This window comes from Pseudoliparis swirei, chromosome 7 (assembly GCF_029220125.1).
Source record: "Pseudoliparis swirei isolate HS2019 ecotype Mariana Trench chromosome 7, NWPU_hadal_v1, whole genome shotgun sequence".
Classification (NCBI taxonomy): Eukaryota; Metazoa; Chordata; class Actinopteri; order Perciformes; family Liparidae; genus Pseudoliparis; species Pseudoliparis swirei.
The window spans coordinates 10117690-10128881 of NC_079394.1; the positions used below are offsets into that span (position 1 = coordinate 10117690).

Genomic DNA, 11192 nt, shown 5'->3' on the forward strand with positions numbered 1-11192 from the left:
AGTAGTCCGGTAGTAATGCAACTTGACTTCAAACTAAATGCAAGAAAAAAACATTTTACTTGTATCCTTCCAAAGGAATTCTCTTTGACATGTAACAAGTCTGAATGAATAATGCAATATACTTTTGATAAATGATACAGTGCATCTGGAAAGTATTCACAGCGCTTCATTTTTTCCACATTTTGTTATGTTACAGCCTTATTCCAAAATGGATTAAATTCATTATTTTTCTCAACATTCTACACACAAAAACCCATAATGACAAAGTGAAAACTGTTTTTTGCAAATGTTTGCACATTTATTAAAAATAAAGAACGAAAACATAACATGTACATAAGTATTCACAGCCTTTGCTCAATACTTTGTTGAAGCACCTTTGGCAGCAATTACAGCCTCAAGTCTTCTTGGGTATGATTCCACAAGCGTGGCACACCTATTTCTGGGCAGTTTCTCCCATTCTTCTTTGCAGAACCTCTCAAGTTCCATCAGGTTGGATGGGGAGCGTCGGTGCACAGCCATTTTCAGATCTCTCCAGAGATGTTCAATCGGGTTCAAGTCAGGGCTCTGGCTGGGCCACTCCAGGACCTTCACAGAGTTGTCCCGAAGCCACTCCTTTGTTATCGTGGCTGTGTGCTTCGGGTCGTTGTCCTGTTGGAAGATGAACCGTCGCCCCAGTCTGAGATCCAGAGCGCTTTGGAGCATGTTTTCATCCAGGATGTCTCTGTACATTGCTGCATTCATCTTTCCCTCAATCCTGACTAGTCTCCCAGTTCCTCCCGCTGAAAGACATCCCCACAGCATGATGCTGCCACCACCATGCTTCACTGTAGGGATGGTGTTGGCCAGGTGATGAGCAGAGCCTGGTTTCCTCCAGACATGACGCTTGGCATTCAGGCCAAAGAGTTCAATCTTTGTTTCATCAGACCAGAGAATTTTGTTTCTCATGGTCTGAGAGTCCTTCAGGTGCTTTTTTGCAAACTCTAGGCGGGCTGTCATGTGCTTTTTACTGAGGAGTGGCTTCCGTCTGGCCACTCTACCAAACAGGCCTGATTTGTGGAGTGCTGCAGAGATGGTTGTCCTTCTGGAAGGTTCTCCTCTCTTCATAGAACAACGCTGGAGCTCTGTCAGAGGGACCATCGGGTTCCTGGTCACCTCCCTGACTAAGGCCCTTCTCCCCCGATCGCTCAGTCTGGCTGGGCGGTCTACTCTAGGAAGAGTCCTGGTGGTTCCAAACTTCTTCCATGTCCGGATGATGGAGGCCACTGTGCTCATTGGGACTTTCAATGCTGCAGAAATCTTTCTGTACCCTAAGCCAGATCTGTGCCTCGATACAATTCTGTCTCGGAGGTCTATAGATAATTCCTTGAACTTCATGGCTTGGTTTATGCTCTGATACGCACTGTCAACTGTGATACCTTATATAGACAGGTGTGTGCCTTTCTCAATCATGTCCAATCAACTGAATTTATCACAGGTGGACTCCAATCAAACATCTCAAGGATGATCAGTGGAAACATGATTCACCTGAGCTACATTTTGAGTGTCATGGCAAAGGCTGTGAATACTTATGTACATGTTATGTTTTCGTTCATTATTTTTAACAGATTTGCAAAAATTTGCAAAAAACAGTTTTCACTTTGTCATTATGGGTTGTTGTGTGTAGAATGTTGAGGAAAATAATGAATTTAATCCATTTTGGAATAAGGCTATAACATAACAAAATGTGGAAAAAGTGAAGCGCTGTGAATACTTTCCGGATGCACTGTATGTTGTTGGTTGAAAAAGCATTTCTTTATGATAGATATCTTCGACAGCTCATTCATATAACACAGAAACAGATGATTTACTTGTGCACTAAGCCACTGTGTATACATGTTTTCCCGTCGACCGTGCAACAAGTACAACAACACCTGTGTTCTGTGTCACTTTAAACTCATTACCAAATTCACAATCACAAAAATACATTGATTGTAGTCCAGAATGATTTGGATTTTTGTGGTGCGTACAGCATAATCCTTAAGGGTGCAAATCAGAAGAACAATGGAACATAAGTGTGAAGGCCAACCTGGATGAGAATCGAGCCACTATCAGTGCTGTGGGAAGCTGTTTTTGTGTCACTAGGGTCATCTTCTTCATCAGCAGCTCTTGCCATTGACATATGGCATAAATTATGGCATGCAATAGTTTGTGTCCAGTGACCTCCTGTCATTTCAAGGTCAACATGCTTAACCTGATATATTTTTTTCTGATTGTCTGACATAGCAAAGACAATTACTTCTCAAATGCCTACAATAGAATAATGTCTGGAAATGCTAGACACTGCCATGGCTTCTACGTTGGCCTTACATATTATAGTTATTAAATTCATGTTAAATTAGTAGAGTTCTTCTAATGTATACTCTTGTTTTACTCGCTTTTCTTTACCTTCAGTTTGTCAGCATTCCTCATTTGTGTTCCTCCCTCTCTCCAGTCCACTGTTCCTCCATTTTATTTAACTCATTTGATAGTGCACGATTCCCAAAACCAGACACTCTGTCCAATATGAACATACTTTCGCCAAAAGCACGTCGAGGCCTCCGTATAATGCGTAATGCTGCATGTTGTCTTTTTAAATAAAAAGTGGAGTAGCCTCCGTCGTGTGAACACATCTTAGCTGAACGGCGTAGGTAACTATATTCGTTAAACGCATCCTCAAGTTGCCGCAGGGGACTAATTAAAGACGGAGCACAGGTGTGATAACGGCAGGCCGCTCTTATCCCGTCGTTGCGCTGTTTACACGAGTGATTTGCCGTCGGAAAAAAAGTTAACAGAAGTAACAAGTTGTCACGTCTCATATATGTCATTGGTTAAAATGAAGGTGCCAGAGGAGGAATTAATGAGCGATATTTTAAAGCGGTTAACGGGCGAATCTGCACTCCCCGCGTACAGCAGCATTGCAAAGTTCAAACGGGTAAAGGACGGCATTTACTTTGTGTCCGAGGACTTCAATCAAACTGTGAAAAAAAGACAACTGGTCAACGCCAAGGAACGACTGAGAGTGAGTGTTCATTTTAAAATATTCTGTATTAATGTTTGTGTGGTCGTGTGTTTGACAGGAGGGAAGCTAACCTAGCGACACTGAACAGTTCCTGCTTCGCATTCAAACTCTTGTCAGTTCAGTAGCTTAAGCTAGCAGTTCCCTAGCTAGTTAACGCACGGTAGGTGTTTCCTAGTTAACGGTAGGTATTCCCTTGTTTCAAGAGTTATTTGTTTGGCAGTATTAGCCTGACCCTCTAAAAAAAATTAAAAATCAGTTTTCGTAGTTTGGCACCAAGTAAAATAAAGCACACGTTTTCATAAACACTGGTAAACCGGGGAATTGAATAAATGGATTTAAGGTTTATGATGTATTGTCTGGAAGAGGTTACGTCTAGCTAGCTAAATGTTAGAATATAAAAAGGTATTGTGCCAGTAATCATTTGTGCAGATTTGAAAGAGCTAGTGACATTCAATTGGCTAAGTTACATCGATTAGAAATGCAACTATCAATGGTTGACTGCAGTATTTAAAGACCTGTGCTGGCTCGGGTTGGTGCAACAGTTGATTTGGAGAACCTATTGATTTTCTCTATTAAAACATGCACACATGGCCGCAGTTCTCTTCCTTACAAATCCAGTAAAGATGGAGATGCCAGCCTAAATAAACAATCTAATTATGCTTCACTCCTTTTAAAAATGAGCAAGTCAAAATGTATGCCTTTGTAGACTCTGGAAAGAGAACTAATGTCACAATAATGGACTTCTGAGTCAAACCATGTATCTTTCCAAGAATAGCCACCCATGGTTCTATAGGTACTTCCAGATTTTTTAGTATGGGCCATATACCCCGCTCTGAACCTAAACCCAAACATAATTTACTTGACCATATTCTTCGCCATGTACCAGCACTAAGTGGTCAGTCTTAATCTTAAAAACATTTTACTTGCTATGTAATACATCCAGTCTTAAACTAATAGACTGAAAGTAGTGAATACTTCACATAAACTATTTATAAGATGATCTTCATCTACTTTATTTGTAATTTTGTGTTGAACAAGTACTTTGTGGAGTGAAGAGGTGGAGGAAGGAAAGGTATCAGTGGGGGGTGTCTGTTGAAGAGAAAAATACAAATAATATTATTGCCTTAGTTATACTTGGTACTGCTTGCATCTGTCCTTCAATAAAATATATAAAACTGCAAACCATACATTATGATTTACACTATAACACAAGGATATTTTGATGCCTTTTGCATGTTGTGTCATATGTTATAACTCATACCATCAGCAATAAAGAATGAAGTCGAGACAAAATTGACCGACTACATCACCTGTCAATCTTTAGATGCATGTTAATCATCATTGTTTTGCTTTGTTTACATTTTGGGAACATAAAACATTTTTCGATGATCTAATTTGGCTAGATGATGTGAAACTTCAGCCTCTTTTCTATATAGATCAGGAACTTGAACACCATGTTCTCCCGCTTGAAACGCATGGTGCCACTAATGCGACCCGACAGGAAGCCCAGTAAAGTGGACACACTCAAAGCTGCGACGGAATACATTCGTTTGCTTGTTGCAGTGTTACAAGACGCAGAGAGTGTAAGTGCTGCATTCATCAGGATATAATGACAAGCCACCTCTGTTATTTGCCACTGAAAACCCTGACACTTTGAAATGTTGATTGGTGTTATTTTCTTTTTCTCAGGATGATGGCTGTGGAACCGATTTCCTAAAGAATGCAATCACTTATGGTCAGAGTGAGGGCTTGGGCAATGACCTTTGGAGGGTGGAAGATGTGAGTTGTAGGTTCTTTTTCCACTGTCCAGTTATGACGAGTTGTTTGATATATTTTAGTTTATGTGAATTAGGATTAGGTGATGTAGAAAATCAAAGTATTACACGATTTATTTGGGAGCAAATACCTCAATATTGCGACAATATGATAGTGATTTATGCCATTTTACGGTATGCAAAATCTAAGATAGGAATTGTAGTCGAACCTCATTATATGATCTCATCAATGTAAAGATGGCACAGTAGCCACTTGTAACACTTGACACTGTTTCTTAGTGGATGTAGTGGCTTTGGGGTTAGACCCCTAACGATGTCTACATTGGCTACATTTATCTATAAAGGAAAACACTGCATCAGCTATGGGAAAAAATGAAATCACCTACTATCATGATTGTAATTAAATGAATCTGTTAATATATAGTGTAGGTTTTATGCGTTTTTCTTAAACCTGCACATTTAGATAACAAATTCAATAATGGCGAAGAGATTAAAAAAAGCAGATTTAAGTACTGAAGTATCTTGTTTATCCATTGCACATTTCTCTATTGCACTAGAATCAAGCCTTTGGTACACCGTCTTCATAATGGCTTAGATTCATATTCAGAGAGAGGATGTTAAAATTATTTTGTTGCTGGTTTCATGGCTAGTGTCAATCCATATCTTATGATGCTCTTTAGGATTCAATTCAATTTTCAATTCAGTTTATTTGTATAGCCCATTTTCACAAATTAGAAATTTGTCTCAGAGTGCTGTACAATCTGTACATATAGACATCCCTGTCCCAAAACCTCACATCGGATCAGGAAAAACTCCTAAACAACCCCAAAAAAGGGAAGAAACCTTCAGGAGAGCAACAGAGGAGGATCCCTCTCCAGAATGGACAGGTGCAATATATGCCTTGTGTACATAATGAATCATTATACACAAATTAAAACACTGTAACAACACAATCAATGAATATGACTGAGTGTATGAATAGTTTTTAGTCATATTCCACGATCCAGACCTCGATGATCCATCAGGCAGATGGGATCTATGAGACGTGAAGTCAAAAGGACTCCGGGGAGAAAGCAGAGTTAGTAATGTGCAACAGAGATGAGAATTCATCCATAAGTAGAGAGAAAAAAGGAGAGAGGTGCTCAGTGTATCCTAAACGTCCCCCAGCAGCCTATAAGCCTATAGCAGCATATCAAGGGGCTGGACCAGGTGAACCTGATTCAGCCCTAACTATAAGCTCTGTCAAAGAGGAAAGTCTTAAGTCTACTCTTAAACGAGGTGACTGTGTCTGCCTCCCGGACTGAAGGTGGAAGCTGGTTCCATGAAAGAGGAGCTTGATAACTAAAGGCTCTGGCTCCCATTCTACTTTTTAAGACTCTAGGAACTACAAGTAGTCCCGCATTTAGTGAGCGCAGCTCTCTAGTGGGGCAATATGGTACTACAAGCTCCTTAAGATATGATGGTGCATCACCAATCAAGGCTTTGTAGGTTAAGAGAAGAATTTTAAATGTGATTCTTGATTTTACTGGGAGCCAGTGCAGAGCAGCTAGTGCAGGAGTGATGAGATCTCTTTTCTTAGTGTTAGTGAGAACACGAGCTTGCCTGGTAGAACATCATCATGCTCTAACTGCTAATTATATGCAGCCTCAATCTGTTCAGTAAGTAATGTCTTTGCTGTAGTATATTGCAATGCATGTATTCCAGGTAAAAAAGGCTGTATGTGGACAGTTATGCATTTATACAAAAACACCTTGATTGTCTTGTTTTTGGTGATAAATTGCTCATAGTGATTTGAGTGACTTGCCTCGGGTCAAGGACCATCTCCTGTGTTTAGGCAGCATTTTGAATGAGATGGTTGTTGTCACCACTTGATAGTACAGTGTCCTTGTGAAGAAGCCTCAAAATCACAGTATCAGCAGCACATTGTATAATGGAGTTATCAGGTGTATTTGCCTCATGCTTATATTCAAATTGATATGTAACTAACATTGGCTCGTCTCCCTTTTTGAGCAGGAACACTACAACATTCTCAAAGCATTTCATGACATTTGAGGCCAAAGCTGCAGGCACAAAATATAATTTTCTTTCCCATAATTACCCCATATTGGCTTACAGTGTAACAATCGCATCCCATTTTCACCATACAATGCAGCAGGTCAGTGATTGTAAACTGTTTAATAGTAATGTATTTTTTTAAGGCAACTATTAGTCACTTTTCAAGTCAAAGGTTATATTTTTTATCTATTTTCTCTTTTCATGCTTTTTCCACCCCTGACAGTTGCTGAACATGTCAGAGGAGCATATGGAAGATGGATTCTCCATGCCCGCAGAACCAGGAACGGAGGATGCCGATATGACCCGATTGATGTTGCAACATTGTGGGATGCCCCCCTACCAGTTCATCATCCAAGTAGCACCCGATCAGACTTTGGTAACTCATTTCACTTTCCTAGTATTCTACCTAATTTTATACTTGGTGTTTTTCGGCTAAGGAGTTGTATTTCAGGTTGTGAAATACAGTTGCTTAGTTACACCTGATACACAAGACCCCCTTTTTATAATGTCCATATGATACAAAGTGGCAGTATTATATTACTTTGAATGAGAGCTGGTTGTTATATAATTGTGTTTTATGTGATTAGGCCCTCTACACACAAGGCCAATGCGATAAATCATGTCTTTTTTTCTGCATTCATAAAAAATCCATCAATGTAACACCCTCCCACAGGGTTGTGCAGATGGGTGTGTATTTTTGCACTTGCCAAAGTGCCCTCCATTATCAATTTTACCAAACAATGTTTTCTTTCTCTGATTCACTGCTTTGGTCTCATTAACGTCTCTCGCTCTCTCCCTGCTCGTTGAGTTGGGGAGGAGGGTCCGACTTTGAAAGCCGTATGCTTAAAACTACCAACCTTAACGCTGCCATTTACAGACATACAATATTTACCTACTACATTGTTTTGTTTTTAAGCATAACCAATTGGCCGTTCAATAAATTATTTTGGCTATAGAGACAGAAAGCCTTTACGTCATGGCAACACCTGTAGGGAAACAAAGCATTGCTTTCCAGTGACTTTGTATTGTTTGACTCTGTCGCTTTAGTCTGATAACAAAGAACCCCAACAATGCCTAAAAGCAGCTGTGAGGTGGGTTGCACTACCAACAGGGTATATCCAATGTATACTGCATATCTTTTTTCAACAGAAACACAATCTTGTATTTCATAATTATTATTAATTGTTTTGTTTTATAGATAGTGATGCCAATATAAATTCAAAATATTCATCAGTTGTAGACTGATGCAACCTTTTGAACACAATACAGGCAGCCTTCATACTGTACACAGGAATAAATGCACATTCCCTTCAATCAATAGGCAATCAGACACTTAAATCCTAAAATGGTCTGAAAGGAATACGCCACGATCGCTGCTGGCAATCAACAGAAAGAATGTGATTGTCTTCAGTGTAACCCAGTCATCAGACTCATTCAAAGCCTCCTCACAAGTACCTCATTTGATTGGATAAATCAAGGTGAAGAGGTTTAGAGATAGACAAGGACACTTTTCTATTATTCCATTGGCCTGACGTGCGACCGCAACAGCTGCCCTGATGAGGAAATCAGTCCAAAAAAAGAGATGTCATGGACAGTTTATCAAGTTACTGAAAATGTTTTTATTGATAGCAAATGTATTGCTTATTCGTGGGGCTTATTGCATTAAGAAAATGCACGATTCATAATTCGCCTTATTTTTTCCACAGATGCCTCAACCCTAAAGCAAATGGCTTGGACTAATATTGGAAACCTGCCAGGTTAGATATTCATGTATACATATCCAGTCAGTTAAAATCCAGATAGCTGAAATCATACCAAAAGTTGGTAAGATTTTGTGGTCGTCTTTTTTGCCTTCCTCTTTTTCTACTTCTTCATTGTTATTGTCGTGGTGCGAATGGACTTCATTGGTCGAATAGTATACAAATGCTGCCCCAATGTGGTTTGACAGTTCATTGTCAATTTTATGCAACTGCTACAAAACAACCACTTCACTTTTTTTTTTCATGCAATATTAGGAAAAAGCACATGTGTAAATAATAAAATGACTGACCCATCTGGCTGCATTAGTTTCAGGGTCCTGATTGCTGTCTCACTGTCACGTCCTCCTGGGACACTTGAGCCATCGTTAATGTTTTTTTGCGCTGGGCCTGTTAAGACATGTCAACATTTCTGCTGTGAAAAAGGCCTCTTGGTTGATATTGGGTCCTTTTTCAAAGAGCTATTGAAGTCTGTTTTGCAATTAGAGTATATTTTGGTTTGTTAACTCACCCATTTGTAATTGTCAGAGTTAAGTGTAAAATCCTTGACTTCCTGCTGCCAGCACAACAATGTCCCTGTGCCTACAGGCCCAGCACACGGACTCATATGGGGTCAGTTATTTTGGCTGCTTGTATCTCTGCTTGTATTAAAATAAACCCGACTGGTAATTTGCCAAGTCACCAAATCCTTGCACAAAGAAGTAATTACCCCTCTTTGAATTTGTCATTTTTTATTTCTTTTTGAATAACACATGAGCACAGAGAAAAACAAAGTAAAGCAATGTATCCCTGGGATTTAAAAAGCAGTTACAGTGCCATCTTCTGGTTGGATGTTTCAATCCCCAAGTCACTCTTAAGTGTGATCAGCAGTGTGCCAAGTTCCTCCTGTAACCAGAATTTCTAAGGGATGTTGGGGTGCAAATAAAAACACCTGCATCACTGCAGTGTTGTGGGGGAAACAACAATTCAGAATATCACCTCCCACCAACAAGTCGCTGAATGCAGTAATTGTGTTAAACTAACTGTGCTATATTAGTTATGTTAATTTGTTTTATTTTTAGGGGCCTGTTAAAGAAAGGATTTTTCTTGAAGAATATGCACATTTATTTATCTATTTAATTTAATTTAACCTCTGAAATTTATACTTTGAGTAAATATGAATGTTTTTATTTTTGTTTTACAAACTGTATCCTTAGCACTTAAATAAAACAAGCAAGAATGCCTCTGTTTTTTTTACATTACTGTCTGAAAGGGTTTGTTTTTATTGAATCAAATAGATGCCTTCTCATTTAACAAACTATTCATCATAACAAGAATAACCATAATACTGTTATACATATTATGTGAATATTAGCAGCTTTCATGAATTGTCCTTTTGAAGGAAGGCATATGTACCAAGCGGACAGACATTGATTGTTAAGTTTCTGGCTCTCATAATGTTAATTTGTACATTATAAATATCAAAAAGCCGGAGTTGTTTTGAGCCATTGTAGCTGGAGTTTTTATTATTATTAATTCATGTCATTTAGGACATGTATCCATAGTAGCATGTTTTTTTTATGAACCAAATTGTGAGAAGCAGTAAGATTTATTTAATTAAGTAAAAGTATCAACACCACAGACATGTTTACCAAAGTAAAAAGGTCATAAGCATGTTCAGAAAAATGGACCTAAACTATTTTAAAAAAAGAATCAATGTCTGTTATGTATTATTGATGTATTCATATTTAAACGGCATCAGCAAAGGTTGAGCTCGTCTTTACTGTGGTCTCATGATCTATAGCAAAATATTGGTGCATGTTGTATGTAAAATATGTATTGGCAGTGTAGCATTAGTATAATGACTATAATAACTAGAATGGGCACTCGGTAGAGCGCATACCTTCGCATATCACAAGATTTGGCATTGAATTATGAACATTTTGGCATTAGTTGCATGCCAATTGGACAAAAATGTATCGTGCTATGGTAAAAAAAGAGTTTGACCTTTCCATGACCTTGACCTTTGACCCGATTGATCCCAAAATCTAATCAAATGGTCCCCGGATAATAACCAATGATCCCACCAAATTTCATGCGATTCGGTTCAATACTTTTTGAGTTCTGCGAAAGATTTTGACCTGTTCATGACCTTTGACCTTTGACCCGATCAATCCCAAAATCTAATCAACTGGTCCCCGGATAATAAACAATCATCCCACCAAATTTCATGCGATTCGGTTCAATACTTTTTGAGTTCTGCAAAAGATTTTGACCTGTTCATGACCTTTGACCTTTGACCCGATCGATCCCAAAATCTCATCAACTGGTCCCCGGATAATAAACAATCATCCCACCAAATTTCATGCGATTCGGTTCAATACTTTTTGAGTTTTGCGAATAACACGCATACAAATAAATAAATAAATACACAGCGATCAAAACATAACCTTCCGGCATTTTCAATGTCAAGGTAATAATACATTTCATTTCTATAGCGCTTTTCAGAATACTCAGACGCTTGGAATAAGAAGTAAAAAAAATTCTTTTGTATTTTGTTCTAGATTAGATATATAAAGGGTCTGTAAA

At 38.7% G+C, this 11192-nt stretch overlaps 1 protein-coding gene across 1 annotated transcript; it reads left to right on the forward strand.

Moving 5' to 3' along the window:
* The first annotated feature begins 2836 nt into the window (after positions 1–2836).
* On the forward strand, positions 2837–8588 carry figla (folliculogenesis specific bHLH transcription factor). The gene is made up of 5 exons (XM_056420123.1): positions 2837–3037; positions 4474–4620; positions 4727–4816; positions 7091–7243; positions 8574–8588. Exons 1-5 carry the CDS (start codon positions 2837–2839, stop codon positions 8586–8588), a joined length of 606 nt encoding a protein of 201 aa, XP_056276098.1.
* The last annotated feature ends 2604 nt before the right edge of the window (positions 8589–11192 follow it).